The following is a 14,928-nucleotide window of genomic DNA, read 5'->3' as shown; positions in this document are numbered from 1 at the left end:
TCGGCAATCGATCTTTCGTCATCAAAAGTTAGCATGTTTCACAGTGTCTGAACGGTAAATATATGAGCGGCGGAAGTCGTGCTCATTGTCTCAAATAAGGAATCGCAGACGCGCCATTGCATCACTTTTTTGTTGGGAAGCACTTTGAGATTTGGCCCAATTGCAAGGGGAAAACTTTGCAACACTGCCATTAGCAGCTCGGGTATTGATTCATTTCATTCCCGGTAGAAATGACATCCTAAATGGAAATTCGGCGTACCTGAACGAAATAATGAGCGTGGTGCTAATTTTCAGGGAAAATTCCGTCCGCGCGAGTCGTGCTAGGTCATCTGAGCGACACATATACTATCGAGCACCTTTTTATGCATACGTCCGATTTGTACATGTACTATCCGCAGAAGTCATCGTCAACGGTCTCACTGCTGGGCAATGTCTACATATAAATGGTGATGTAATGCATATATGGTATGAACATCACACCACAGGTCCGGCGAAGCTCCTCTATGTGACCAAAAGCGCTTTGATATCCCATATTTCAAGAATACTCTCGGTACACTAGACGAAGAATCTCGTCGGGAGGCAAGATCGTTCAAGCAGTAGCCTGGCATTTGTCCGTGCAGCCAGTGTTTGCCCCCTCCCCCCAAACCATATATGGGATACATGGTTGGGTCGTTGGCGAGATGATTTGGAGCTCACATATACCCTGCTAGTTCAAGTCATCGCAGGCAAGAATAAGTAGAGCCACGAAGCTATCAACGCTGGAACCCAGTTCTAGAGGAGTCCTGACTTTATACCGTGATCATCATTTGAGAAAGCATCAAGTTTTCTGTTTTTTTATGAGTGGTCTGAGTTAATCGTCGCAGATTGTCACGAAGCACGGCAAGAGTGTACCAGCCAAGGTTGGTCATAGAAGGGGCCGATCACAAATCAACAAATAGTTATGAAGTCATTCCCTAGAGTACATGCTATCGCAATCCGCTTTTCACTTCCTACGAGGTGTGGAACTTATCATATTGTCTTCACTTCCACACAAAGAAGGCCTGGTAGACGTATACCTCGCTCCGATATATGCCGCTTCCATGTCCACAAGATTGTCAGCTCTTGGTCGCACCATGATTGGGCTTCTCTCAAGAGGAGATTCCATTTCATCCTTCCAGTTTCTTGTCGAGTTCGTCGTCGAGAGATGTGATAATGAATATGCTTCGCTTGTGGCATGACTCTTAACCGTGGCGCTGTATACCCGGGCTGAAGTTACTTCAGATGTTCGGCTTGCCCTGGACAACCTAGAAACACGGGATCTCTGAATCGTGCTCGATACTGTGGATCTAATGGCCGATAATGTTTGAACAAATAATGGTCTCAAAGCCGGGACCGAGCCGCATACTACGACGCAAAGGAGCTCAATTAGGCTCCAAGCAAACACATCGATCTGGTAGTCTGTAGGTAATTAGTCGTGTCATCTGGATCAGTGCGAATTTAGTTACTTACAACTACCGTCAAAGATCGAACCACCCGCCACAAGGTACTTGATGCGAACGAGACTTGCAATAATGCCACTAACTTTTATCAGTCCCAATGACTCCACGCTCAACTGTGCTGCAAAACTACTCACAATGATGCAATTGCTAGCATGGCTGCAACTCCAGCCCGTTTCCGCAGGCTGGTCTGTAATTTCCAAAGAGGAGGGATGGGAAGAATCATCAATATGACGTCGGACGAAATGTTCAGGACGGCACCAGCCGTGAATGCGATGCCGGAGTTTAGACATTTCACATCCGTGATCGATGGGTCCCACAACGAAGCGACTGGAAGACACTGGAAGGCGATGATAAAGATATAAGTTCCCTCGATGGTGAAGGTCAGCACGAGCATAACCTTCACGGCTATTCTGAACCATTGAGCGCTGCTTGCAGTTACCAAGACTCTTTGGTACAAAAGCAAAATTGCTATCTTTCCTGTACACTGGACGAAGACGTATAACACCTTCGCAGCGTAGAACAACTGTCACAAATCAGTGAAGTCTTCAAATAGTATATACATCAAAAGAGTCATACCTGGCGATCCAGAGAAAAATTGTCGAGGTCTGTATTCCAATAGTGCCTCCCACTGCCAATGGTAGTGGTAAAGATTTGTATAAAGGCGATGGTCAAAAAAGCAGCCTGGAAAGCATTAGATTGGTGACATGATTTGAAGTCTCCGTGGGCACATACCAGACTCAATAGAGACATATAGTCATCTGGCCAGAGCTTTTTCGTCAACTTGATCCTCGTGGCACATCGCGCGATCACGACCGGAACGGAGATTGCGACAGCGACAACGGCGGTGATAAGGGCAACGTGGGAGCGCGACTCAATCGGATATCCCGCGCAGATTTGATTCTCGATGGCGAATGCTTTCTTTTGATCAAGGAGCGAGTTGCAATTGACTTGAACGCAAATGTTGATGTCCGATTGTATGGTGATGTTGTTACAGAGACAATCCGCAAGGAACTCTTCCGCGCCTGATAAACACTTGGCCGATTGCAATATTGGGATCATGCAAGGTGACTATATGAAATGACTAGTAGTTAGATACTGCTGTCCTCGACCTAAGGTGACGTTCGAGAACATACTGCGCAGTCTGGGGTGGTGTCAAAGACCGTTGTGATGTTGAAAGTTTCGGCGTCCGCCTGGGCCAATCCAGTCACTGTTGCCAAGGCCGTGAAGCCTATCACGCGTTGTAAGGACGGCATATTGAGTGGTTGTGACTTGCGGTTGTTTCGAAAAGTTCAAAAACTCATGGCAAGCGATCAAACGTTTGCAAATGACTTATTGACAATCGTTCCGGATTATATCTATATCTCGGATTACAACACATTCCTCATCCATGTGGATGGCAACCTTAGATTTGACACCTGCATCATGCACGGCATGATCTTCTCGTTGCATGTTTGTCAGAGCCTCTGGAATCTCGCATGGAGGATGGGTGGTGATGGGACCAAAATTGGATGGCTGCCCGAAAACTATGCAGCTTGAAAGGCTTGGCCCCGAGTGCTTAAGCATTGTGGCTGTTCAAGATAAGATCACAACTGGGTTTTACATGCTATTGTCTTCGATATTTCTCGAGCGTGGCGTGGTCAAGCAAACCGCGGCTACTCGAAAGTGCTGTACTTCTGGGCATCGAAGTTATACTGGCTGTCTGAGAGGCCATGGCCCGCGCGCAAAGTTCTACGTTTACCGAGGGTTTGAGCGGTTCAAGGATGAAGAACTACCAGGGATAAATCAATGGTGGTGGACCATATGGCGGGGTAAGTATGAACACCTGCGATTGTGAATACAGATTTAAGCCATCGCGCCCGGCGGCTCAGTGTGAATTGCATGGGGCCACATCGCTATCTTATCTGGTGGGGCTTCACCCTGAAACGGGTTCTCACCGATGCATCTGATGTTCTCAGACAAGTCAGCCACCATATGAGGACACCGATGATAGTAGAGAGTGTGCGAACAAATGGTAAATGTACAAGATTGAAACTGTAACACTGCAAGTTCCCGAGGAGACGTGCAAAGCAGAAACTGACACATTTCAGATAGTATGGCTGGACACTTTCAGCCACCCGAGATCCAACTTCCTGATGTCCCAATCATAATTGTTTAATGGCAATATCTCCATGGTAATAATCCAATTATACTAGTGTCGTCATTCCACGGCAGTAGATCTCGAATCTGCGTCCTCGAATCTGCTTATGGTTCATTTACTGTCTATCGCACGACGCTTTGATCCGTCAAAGGTCAATGCGAACTCAATGGTCTGGCCAATGCCCGGCCTAACTTGCCCATTCAGGAATGTATTTAGTCTTGACAGCGCCTGATTGGGCTCAGGTTACATGAGCATCAATGCTTCGATAAGCCGCATGGCCCATATGGGGCACATTTCATTGGTAGCTGCGAGAGACCATGGAACACAGAATGCTCGTTCTGTCGATTTGGTAATCTGTCGATCTAGGGAAGGGGGGCGGCTATTGACCGATTTGACCTCCGATACCTCGAAGATCTTTCTTCCCTTGTCTGCGCGAAATACTATACCCAATACCAATGTGTGCCGCTCACGTTAGAAACGACCCGCACAACTGGCATTGCGTTTGAAGTTAGGCTGCGCACAATCACAACTAGCATCCATCTGTCGGCAACCCTTGCTCGGTACTACGATACTACTGCACGGCGAAGATCAGAGTGATCTTGGTTTGGCATACGGGGCTCTTATTGTCGCGTGAGTGACCGCTATCGAGGGAAGCATCAATAACGTCAGACTTGTCAGATGCATACATACGCCACAAACACCAACACGATCATACTAACAAATGGGGATGCGTACTGGACCTCAACCCAAGAGCTTTGCTCTAGGCAACCCTTCTCTAGGCGGTTTCTAGCCCTGAATCGAACGTCAAAGAAAATCAAAGACCTTGCCAGGATTCATCAACCACCTGAGCGACGTTAGCATGCCGTGGAGCATTGGCTCTGCTTTACTCACTTCGGATCGACAGCGTGCTTGAGTGTCTTCATGAGTTGTATCGTGTCATTTCCAAGCTCATCTACGAGGCATTCCTGGCCATTGTCAGTAGTGCATCTTATTGCTTGATCTGCGAAGTTTACCTTCTTCCCTATGCCAATTGCGTGTTCTCCCTAGATGTAAAGCATCAGCCTTGTACATGATGAGGGGGCTTTGTGTTTCATTTACAGATACGGTGCCTTCCATCTCCAGTGCTCTCTGCATCATCTTGTGCACACAGTCGGAAACAGATTGTTCTTGAGCTTTGTTGTCTGTCTCGTAAAATACAGCCTGGTGGAAGTTTCCATCGCCAACATGTCCAACCACGCTGGCAAAGAGACCCAAATTGCCCGAGTCCTCTTTGGATAGTTCTTTAGAGAATTTGTTAGTACGTGTAGTGCAGGAAGACAGTGATCGGGAGCCTGACCAATTATCTCAGCCAACCTCGAGATCGGAACAGCAACATCGGTTGACCAGATAGAATACCCTTCTGGTTTAATAGATGTCATCGTCCAGAGTGCTTCTTTCCTCGCAGACCACAAATCGGTTTCCTCTTGTTTAGTCCTGGCAAAGAATATGCTCATCGGCGCGTAAGGCTTTACTATCTTTTGCACACGTGATACGTCACCTTTGATGCCGTCCGCTGTACCGGAGAACCTGGAAATCGTCAATATAAGCTTCTACGAGTTGCCATAGCCATACTTCAAAAACAAAGTCGGCTTCTCGTCCCATTTTGTCTTCCTGACTGCCTCACTCCCATGACGGTTCACCACTTGCATCTGGACTTCATCCATCAACTCCAGGGCAGCCAACTGAATCCCGGATCTGATGAGCTTAGTTGCCGCGCTTGCTGCGTCCTTGATCGTGGGAAACGATACAACTGCAACACTCGTGTCCGGTAGTATAACTGCGAGCTTCATGGTAATCTCAGTGACGACGCCTAGTGTGCCCTCAGCGCCGACAAACAAGGATGTCAGATTGTAGCCGGCTGACGTCTTTCTAGGTCGTTTCCGTGTCTTGATCACTTGCCCATCAGCCAGCACCACCGTCACGCTTATTACCCAATCTTTCATAGTACCATATCGGAATGCATTAGTTCCGCTGCAATTTGTGGAAACCATGCCGCCAATTGTTGCGGTAGGAGAGGGATCCAGGGGTAGGAAGAGTCCGTCGCCCTTGATCTTGTTGTTCAGGTCTACCCAGTTGACACCAGGCTGCACAATCACGTCCATACTGCAAATGGAATCAGTGAAGCGTGACGCGAGCGGCTAAATATACCTACTCATCGGGGTGGAACGCAAGAACCCTGTCCATCATCGTGAAATCTAGGCAGATGCCACTATGCGGCGACGAGAAGTTTCCTTCTACAGACGACCCAGCCCCAAACGGAACTATCATGATTAGTAACGTGTTCTTCGAAGGCGAGACGAAACTCACCTATGGGCACATTATGCTTGTTACAGATCTCTGCGATGCGCGAGACTTCTTCTGTTGTTCTGGGATAGACGACTGCAACCGGGCGGCCGGCTGAGTTCGAGGTTGACCAGTCCGAGTAGCCATGACTTTCAATGATGTCCCCATCAAAACTTACCGCGTCCTTACCAACGACAATAACAATCTCGTTAGCAGCCTACTCGATTCATTAGCTTTCCGAGACTTCCGTTCTGTAGAAGCAGCGTACTCTCAGCATCGTCGCTTTGTCGGCATAACGCGGTCGATACCGCTGGCTGTGAGGAGCATGCTTCGATAGCTGTGCATTGGACCACCACGCCCCAAGGCCTGCAGCAGCTGGCAGCGCGAGCAGGCCCCAATATGGTATTGAGACATAGCCACTGCTCTTCGGTAAAGACTTTACAGCTCTGGCCTTGTTGCTGTGTAAGCGGGTCTGCTGACTTCGCGCGTAAGCTTCAAGCAATTGCGATACCGTCATTGCATCTGGGCGCTTTGGTTTGCGAAGTCTAGAAAACATGGCGGTGGTCGTCCCTATAGTTCTCAGCGTAATCAGCGACCTGGGGAAAACGATACCTGAAGGCTCCCAATATCGATCGATTGCCTGTTCGGTCGCGGTGCCAGGGGCTCAATGATGCACCTTCAGGGCTTGGTTATTGTAAACACGTGGGGCCGCCCGCGCCAATTCACAACTGTCCGCCATAATGCAGATTGAAGGTGCCCCTCTAAAACAATAGGGTAACCTAGCGTCATCAGCCTAAGGTTAGTAGTTATGAGGGATATATATAATCGACAAGATTAGCCTAGTCTAGACTAACCTCAGTCTAGTGGTTAGCTGGTATCAGATTTCGCGGACGCGTTCAATTATAGTCTATATGGTGACCTCTAGGCTTGAATTGGATTCTCGTACCGTGGGGCAGATGTTCCGTTTCCATGAAAGATCTTGCCCATTGTACCACAACCCATTCCGGGCAACTGAGAGATCAAATGTCGCAGTTATGTACTTCTAAGCGCTTGAGCTGTCAAGAAAGTTTCAGAGCATTGTCTCGTTGAGTTATGACTTTTACCGATCGTGGCCAGTAGTACAGTCTCTTAATCCTAGAGATTCCGATAGATAACCTTCAGTCTTCTTCTTCATCACTCTCGGCTATCTCGTGGCCATGGCCGTAGCTAACGGAGTGCAGTGAAAGACCATTGTCAAGGAACGCGTACAATGGCGGTACGGCTCAAAGCCATTGTCGCATGAAAGACAATCGTAAAATGTATAAACGAGGAGCCCAACCCTGCTCACCTCGGCAGTCATAGAATCAGGGCACTGGTGGCTCATTCCAGCTATATCTTGGGCTTCTTGTTTTCCCAAGTCCACTGTATATTGATTCGTATCCAGCGTTGAGTTTTGTCTTTTCTCGGTTTGGGTTCTCGCTGCAACTTGGATCTGGACCACCATGTGTGAGGTTCGCAAGGTGTACTATCCCTGCCGCGAGCACGAAGCTCTCAAAGATGTCAAGTGTTGTCTCGATGCACCCGATTGGGGACAAGTCTGCGAAAACGTTACATATCCTGGTAGATACATGCGCAGATGGCAGCGCTTCACATATTACGCATCTTGTCCTGTTCGGGGCTGTACTAACAAGGACGGCACCACACCAAATAATTTTGTCAACAGGATTTGGGTGGAGAGCATTGAATTGATAGACTGGTCCTGGGCGCTGTGTGTGGGTAAGTTGATATAGGTTGTGGATTGGCACAATACATGGCTACGGTTAAAGCCATGTCCGAATGCGCTGCCGAAAAACAACACCTTTCAGATAGGAAATCCTTTGTTAGCTATTCGGTCTTGGGATTGTCATTCGGCAGTACTGGATACAACGCAATGTTCATTGATTTTCTTTCTTCTTGCCAACGCCAAATCACCCTAATACATGACAATGGATGCCTCGGATACACACCTAGAGCAACTACTTTAAGTAGCCTTGGGGGAACAGAGGTAAAGTTAGCTCTGTTTCTTACCGTCACATCATATTCCATATCAATAAAATACTACGATCGCCATACGTGACGTGTCTATCACATGACAATGTATCCTTTCCCTTCAGCGTTTGGACAAAGAGCGCAAGGACTTCTAGGCGAGAATTGGTCCATTCGTGATTACTCAAGCTTGTAACGCGGTCGAGCACGAGATTAAATTGGTTGGTTCTAGCCTCGAGAACAGTACTCACTGGGCTGCTTTAGGTCTGTCAGCGACCTGCTAGAGGCATTGATGAAGGTGAAAATTGCCCAGAACTCTCCAATCAGCCATCTTGACCACATGACCACATAACAACATAACAATTGCATGTACCTCCCAGCACTCCTTTAGAGCTGGGCCGACAATCATATCATAACCTTGATGTACCTTTGAAACAGGCATATACGATGCGCCCTTTCTTCCGCAGATTCCTACTTGTATCTCTAAGACCCTACAAGCTTAAGAAGACAAAGAAACAGTCCTCAGCCACCCCTCGGAGCCAACCTACAATTGAGCAACCGACTCGGGGAGGGAATCTTGGTCGCCCGCGGGCGAAACCTTGCTGCGAGAACTGCAACATAATTCACAACAGAATCGATACAACCGAAAGACCCGAACGGAGAAACGACGGTGACGAGACCAAGCAAGATGGTGAGAGCGGAAAAGGCAGCAAGACGATGCCTATCCGTGACACCTTGGCAGGTGCTAGAGAAGAAGCCGAGCCAGACCCAGAGCCCATTACATGTCTGAGCAAGAGACACAGACTGCTCACTGAGAATGGGCCGGAGCGCGTCTGGGCTTGGGTTCGTCAGGAACCAGCAATGGGAGCAGGAAGAGAAACTGCAGAGAGATTTTGGACGGCGAAAATACACAGGAAAACCAGGCGCGAGGAAGCATCGGCACAGACCAATCTGGTCCAGAGTCATGAACAAAAGGGTCAATTCAAATCATGCCATGGAGGCATGGGAATCGTTACCGTGAAAACAGAGATCTCCGAACATCGAAAACCGAGAGGCCGAGAAGTAGGGGATAACAAGAAGACCGCCTATGAGCCCGGCATTACTCAGTCCACCATTGGTAGAATGGAAAAAGCGCAAAACACCAGTATTTGGCAGAAAAGACAAGACCCCGTAGTCTACAAGGGAAGCCCGAGGAATCTGCTTGCCTCTAGACCGGTGGTCGCCAACAGTGCACTTGTGCAACAGAGAAGTAAAGCTTTCCTACACCATCGACCATATCAGGCCCTTGCCCGGATCGATCAGAGGGCAGAAGCCCTGGGTCGGGCGCTGGGTATCACGACTCCAGAAGGTCTGAATCCCATGCATTCTTCTGGCAGACAAAGGCCTTCGGGCCATGATAGCATCAGACAATGGGGAATCGAACCGAATCACGGCGAACTTGATCTCAAAACCGGCAAAGCTTGCGATTTGAGCTACGAGACTGGCATTATCGAGTTTATCGACAAGTATACCAAGTACAACCAAGCGCGTGATATGGACGACCAAAGAAGTGACAGCAACAATGGGGACAACGACGATGAATTGAGCACAATCGTCGTAGAATAAGCCAAAAGTTGACAGGAGAAAAGGAGTACAGATGAATCGTGGTCTTTGCAAACAAGGACCATGGATATCGATGCAAATGCAGCCAAAGTACAAACCCCAAAACATTTTATCGATGCTGGTCTGCTCGTATAGGGAGGCCGTTCTCGGGCTTAGCTTGAGGCGATGATCTTCTCCAGCTCAGCTGCGTCCTTGGCGACATCCGTCAAGTTCTCACTACCATCCTTGGTGATCAGGATGTTGTCCTCGATTCTGCCGGTCGTAATCAGCAAAGCGTACTGGTGAAATCGGAGATTTTTTTTACTTACCGCACACCACCGACGTCCCAGTACCCGTCTAGAACCTTCTCGTCGATATACTGGGAGTGCTTGGGGTCCTCGAGGTACGGCCGGATGATGAACTCGCAGAAGTAGATCTAGCAATATCAGTTTGATCTGCATGAAAGTCAACAAGACTTGCAACTTACACCTGGCTCGACGGTAATGACACTGCCGGCGGGCAGGTTCCTTCTGCACCTCAGATATCTAAATAGGGGGTCCGGGTCAGAGTAGTTTGGATGGCCACCAGTGTCATGCGTGTCCATTCCAAGATAGTGACCGAGACCATGAGGCAGGAATGCAGCGCTTGTTCGTGCCTTGAGAATCTCGTCCCTATCTCCCTTGAGAATTCCTAGTGACAGCAGGCCATCAATGGCAATCTGATGGGCAAGCAGATGCACATCATCCCAGAGTATGCCCTCTTTCAATACATTAATACAATCGTTCTGCATCTTGAGAACAATATCGTAGATGGCCCGCGACTTATCGGTGAACTTTCCAGAGATGGGGAATGTCCGCGTGATATCGGAACTGTAACAATCCCACTCGGCACCAGCATCCAGGAGTAGCAACTCCTTCGCCTGACCATCTTGGTGTAGGTCGCGGTTATTATGGACGTAGTGTAACGTGGCGGCGGCCCGTCCACTGGCGACAATGCTTGGATACGCCTGCTTCTTTGCGCCTCGCTTGTTGCACTCTCCTACGAAGACGCCCTCGAGTTCGTACTCGTTCTTGGCCGACTTGACGTGCTCGAACACGGCCTTATGCGCTGCGCCCGAGACGATGTTGGCCTTCCTGATCAGGGCGATCTCATACTCGTCTTTCACGACGCGGGACTCGTCGATGGCCTCGCCCAGAATCTCAAGGTTCTTGTTGTCGAACTCGAGGAACGTAACATGGTCGGCAACACGACCGGCGATGGCAAAGACGTTGCTCTCGGCACCCTTGTTCTCGGCGCCCAGCTTGGCCAGCGTGGCGTTCAGTTCTGTGCTTGGCAGTACGGCATCGACATCGTATCTCTTTAGGGCCTCCTCGGGGGTGAGCGGCAGACCAGACCAAACGATGCTCTCGGGATCGGCGGGGGGGATGAACAGAGTAGAGTGCTCCTTGGCGATGTCGTATACCAGATAGCAGTCGGGCAGGTCAACGCCAGTCAGATACATGAAAGCCCTGCGCTGGCGAAAGGGAATGGGTTCGTCCGAGTCTTCGAGTAGTCCGTCGGTGCGGCCTTCAAGGTAGATGATGCCATTGGTGGCATCGGTGACTCTGGAGCGGATGTATTGGACAACGCGCCTGGCATGGGCTTTGCCGGGGTATTTGCCCTTGAGGATGGTATCAACATCCCGGCCGACAGCCATAGCAGTGAGCTGGGTAGAATAGCTTCGGGGCTGTGTCGGTATGGTTCGATACGGAGTCGGTTGTCTCGGCCGGGTTGAGTAGGTTGGGAGGGAGGGATCAATGTTGAGTGGGCGCGGGAGCAAGTACAGGCTACTGCTGGCAGTCACAGCGAATAACGCAGATATCCCGCGGATGTTGGTTGATTGTGTGAGATTCCGGGAGAGCCGAAGATATGCGGGCGACATGGGGAATGAAGAGCGGAGAGCGAAAAACAAGTCCTGTGCTAGGTACAGTACGCAAGTTGCCACAAATTTAGTTGTGACAGGACCTTCCTCGCCTGGATTGGAGGTGCGGGGCAGTGCAACATGTTGGCATCGGGTAGCATACTTTTAGGTACCCCGCGTTTATTATTTTATTATTAGAACCCGCCCTATGAACGTTCCATTCACGTCACTGCGCCTATAGAGGTCCAGATCCAAGCCCCGTTTTCTTTTAGTTCTACTGCTTGGTATACAGCACTTTTGCATTTCTTACTCTCGCCTTGTCCGTCAATATATCCTGCAGTCAACAAGTCATGACTGGCGGGAGAGGAGAACCTTGTCCGTAAGATCAGTAGCTGCCGGCTCGGAAGGAACTTGTGTAGAACACGATACCACGGCATATGGAAGTGCACATGTTGGTATGCTTGTATGCTTGGGTGCATGTATGTACGTAGTATATGTGTGTGCGTGTGTGTTTGTATCTTGTATGCTCTCCGAATACTTTGCCCTCTCCACGACGCGACTAACCTAGGTTGATGATATAATTAACCAAATGAGAAAAAAGGGTATCATGTGTACGCTGGCCAAATCGCAATCGTGCTTCCCCGTTACCACATACTCGATACCATGGCGCGTATGGTCCAATGTTCGTTCCTAGGCTATGCAAATATGAAATGAAATGCATCAAATCCCGCGCTGATGAAAGCCATAGATGTCGCCGAACGAGCCCAATTTGCTGTGTTGACCCTCCCTGATTTCTGCTGCCGCTTGCTGCCGTCTGTTTTCTCTTTCTCTTTCTCTTTCTGCTTTCTATGCTATGTTGCTAACCACCGACGCCTGTGCTATTATTTCGCTGTTCATAATCAGGACTTCTCACCCATTAACCTCTGCGTCAATCCTACGCCTGTGCTCCAATTTGAGTACGGGCACTCTCCCGACTTCAGCCGCGCCTCCTGCTCCGGCTGCTCCAAAACTCCTCTCGTCCTTCAGTGCCTCCCAATGCTTTCTGAGGTTCTCCTCTCGAACGACCAGCTCAAACCCTGCCAGGAAACAGAAGCTGATCTCGAGCCTTGCCAACTCGATTTCGCTGACGCCGCCAACTTTAGCAAACTTGGCGTGTGGATAGCTCAAGTCCTCCAGCGCCTTCATGGCCACTCTGAGACCAGCCAAGAGAAGACGGTGGCAGTTCCTCCTCGTAACGGGGATCGCTCTTTCGTCGACCGCCAAGCGGAATATGTAATAGGAGGTGGCAAGGTACACAGCCGAGCTCATCGGACACCACCGATGAATGCGCATTAGGTACTCCTCGATGCTGATAGGCGGCGGTGCTTTGCTGTAGAACTTGCGGGTGATGGCGCTATGCTGTAGGTTGAGGGGCTGCGAGTTGGCCCCTATGACTATATACGGCTCGGGAGACCCTGGTGGTGGGGGAGGAGTCGGCGTGTGTCGCAAATGTACGCCGTCGATGGGTTGGTAGCGCGACGACGGCGTGGTCGAGCGCGACGACTGATGTGACTTTGGCGTCGGCACAAAGTAGGAGGTCTGCTTGTTCTCTTGTGCTTCGGCTTGTTCGCGTAGCCGAGATAGACTCTTCTCTGAATGCGACCGTGCTATATCTGCCTTCTCTTGCTGGAAGCCTCGCATGTGTGGGACGGTAGGGTTCGACGGCGGTGGTGTCGGCGGAATGTCCCCAGTAATTCGGACGAGAGCTTCTGCGCCGGCGGCGAGCAGCCGAAGTGCAGCTATTGGAGAAAGCTTAAACAGGTCCTGCGACGAAGGAAGAGGCCCGGCATGGTGGAGAGGAGGGGGTGTTCGCGCCTGTCCGATCAACTTGGGATCGGCGGAGGGAATCGGTGGTGGAGGCGGCGAAGTCGGTGTCGTCCTTGCAGCGCCTTCTTCTTGTCGTTGTGAAGGTTGAGCATCTTGAGTGGTGCCCCCTTCCGACATTGTTTCTGTCAGTAGACCTCGAGAGTCGGTCCCCTGTCTGTTACCGACAGAGGGGCTAAAGGCTCGAAGCTCGGGGACTCGGGGACTTGAAGCTCAGAGCTGCAAGAGAGTGCTGAGCTCCACTGGTGGAACGTTTCGGTTTGGAGGGTTTGAAGATCTTCTCTACAGTCGAGCCTTGTCGAGCAAAGCCGGATATGTGATTGCTCGAAAAGGTTGACCTTTGCTGAATGGGACTGTCAAAACCCCGCGTTGGTTTCTCAGATGTAGCGTTAGTACAACTCTCGCTGGATGAGCACAAGCCGACGAGGACGAGACCCTTGTTGTTTCTATCGTGGCCAGTAGCCCTCTAGAAGTGATATGAGGCTCAATCGATCGTTCGCACTTGACCACATCATCCTAGAGCCTTGAAAGTTGCACACAACTTAGGGGAGTATGCCATCCAGCGGTCAACATGTGCTCGCTATTGGTTCGCGAACCCTCAGATGTATAGGTACAGCGCTGTGTGAGGCAAGTCGATCAGGCAAGAACCGATTCACTGAGGTTGGCAAGTTGGGTCGTATGTTTTCACAGTATCGACTGAAGCACATATGAGGGGTAAAAGTAGATCACCTGCATGTTGTGATTGGTATAATGTGCCGCTTCCAGGCCGGGCTTTACTTCCAGTTGAACATGGCATACATGTCTCTCGTATCGAATGATTGGGTGTGCCTTGGGATGGTATGAGGATGGACGCTGGGGAACAGATGCTGGAGAGAGTAGACTGACTAACCAGTGTTCTTTGACGCGTGAATCGCTGATTTCTTTATCCCGGGTTGAGCTCGAAAGGTGGGGTCTGCCTCCCCTGCCGAAAATCCAGTCTAGAACTACTACTACTTCTTCCTCTTCTTCAGAACAAGCGTCCTAGATCCGTGGATATGTATACACAGCTCGACATTAAATTAGATTAACTTTCAACCCACCAGGTGGAGGTCGCTTATGTCTGTAGGGTCTTGTTCTGGCTATGAGAACCTTGTGCCTGCAGATTTGAGGGCCTCGTGACTCTTGAAACCCCTCTAAAACGGGCCGGATCACATAGCATAGCGCTGCACTGAGCCCGCAGTGCGGGCATACATACATACCCAAGTTAACTTTATACATAGTACCACGTCCATGCGCGCCAATATTGTATAATTCTAGGTTAGAAGACTTCCTATGAGTCCGCTCTGCTCCGACATCAAACAGTTCGACCTTGACCTCAACAGAATACTTAGAATCCCGACTCACATGTCAAAGTTTGAGTATACCCGGGGACCCCAAAATCAAGCGGCCGATGGGCGGACTGCTCACCAACGTTGGACATGTCGCGAGAATTGGAGAAAAACCAAGCCTCATTCGGTGCAGAGTATCACATCTCAGGAAGCCAATGACAAACATGTGATCGTCGAATACCCGGCATTCTGAGGGATGCACCTCGCCCAAACAGAGGGATTTGCATCTCCCGTACCCTGGCTTCCCCAATCATGCTGCAGGTCACTCGGTTAAAC

The 14,928-nt window shown here is 49.9% G+C and overlaps 6 protein-coding genes across 6 annotated transcripts; 2 read left to right on the top strand and 4 right to left on the bottom strand.

Annotated features, from left to right (window-relative positions):
* Positions 1-916: 916 nt before the first annotated feature.
* On the bottom strand, positions 917-2,634 carry BKA67DRAFT_566606 (uncharacterized protein). The gene is made up of 5 exons (XM_046102903.1): positions 2,211-2,634; positions 2,055-2,159; positions 1,613-2,001; positions 1,489-1,556; positions 917-1,437 (listed from the first exon to the last, which is right to left on the bottom strand). The coding sequence occupies exons 1-5, from the start codon at positions 2,535-2,537 to the stop codon at positions 983-985; spliced, it is 1,344 nt and encodes a 447-aa protein (XP_045959183.1). The 5' UTR covers positions 2,538-2,634; the 3' UTR covers positions 917-982.
* A 97-nt stretch (positions 2,635-2,731) lies between these two features.
* BKA67DRAFT_677468 (uncharacterized protein) lies at positions 2,732-3,633 on the top strand (the record flags this gene model as incomplete). Its single annotated transcript, XM_046108823.1, has 3 exons — positions 2,732-3,286; positions 3,319-3,489; positions 3,566-3,633. The coding sequence occupies exons 1-3, from the start codon at positions 2,926-2,928 to the stop codon at positions 3,631-3,633; spliced, it is 600 nt and encodes a 199-aa protein (XP_045959182.1). The 5' UTR covers positions 2,732-2,925.
* A 786-nt stretch (positions 3,634-4,419) lies between these two features.
* Positions 4,420-6,454, bottom strand: BKA67DRAFT_517400 (uncharacterized protein; the record flags this gene model as incomplete). The annotated part of the gene is made up of 9 exons (XM_046097898.1): positions 4,420-4,459; positions 4,507-4,580; positions 4,629-4,658; positions 4,714-4,895; positions 4,952-5,181; positions 5,227-5,757; positions 5,807-5,915; positions 5,962-6,154; positions 6,206-6,454. 9 exons carry the CDS (start codon positions 6,452-6,454, stop codon positions 4,420-4,422), a joined length of 1,638 nt encoding a protein of 545 aa, XP_045959181.1.
* A 1,934-nt stretch (positions 6,455-8,388) lies between these two features.
* Positions 8,389-9,546, top strand: BKA67DRAFT_659170 (uncharacterized protein; the record flags this gene model as incomplete). Its single annotated transcript, XM_046107405.1, has 1 exon — positions 8,389-9,546. One exon carries the CDS (start codon positions 8,389-8,391, stop codon positions 9,544-9,546), a length of 1,158 nt encoding a protein of 385 aa, XP_045959180.1.
* Positions 9,547-9,695: 149 nt separating this feature from the next.
* On the bottom strand, positions 9,696-11,218 carry BKA67DRAFT_517996 (peptidase M24, structural domain-containing protein; the record flags this gene model as incomplete). The annotated part of the gene is made up of 3 exons (XM_046097963.1): positions 9,696-9,795; positions 9,852-9,958; positions 10,010-11,218. 3 exons carry the CDS (start codon positions 11,216-11,218, stop codon positions 9,696-9,698), a joined length of 1,416 nt encoding a protein of 471 aa, XP_045959179.1.
* A 1,221-nt stretch (positions 11,219-12,439) lies between these two features.
* Positions 12,440-13,321, bottom strand: BKA67DRAFT_503126 (cyclin-domain-containing protein; the record flags this gene model as incomplete). Its single annotated transcript, XM_046097098.1, has 1 exon — positions 12,440-13,321. A coding segment is annotated over one exon (882 nt), but the record flags the coding sequence as incomplete, so codon positions are not given.
* Between the last annotated feature and the right edge of the window lie 1,607 nt (positions 13,322-14,928).

The sequence above is a fragment of the Truncatella angustata genome (assembly GCF_020726525.1).
Source record: "Truncatella angustata strain MPI-SDFR-AT-0073 chromosome Unknown BKA67scaffold_4, whole genome shotgun sequence".
NCBI classification, from domain to species: domain Eukaryota; kingdom Fungi; phylum Ascomycota; class Sordariomycetes; order Amphisphaeriales; family Sporocadaceae; genus Truncatella; species Truncatella angustata.
The sequence above is the reverse complement of the archived record's forward strand: the minus strand, read 5'-3'. Positions and strand labels throughout refer to the sequence as shown.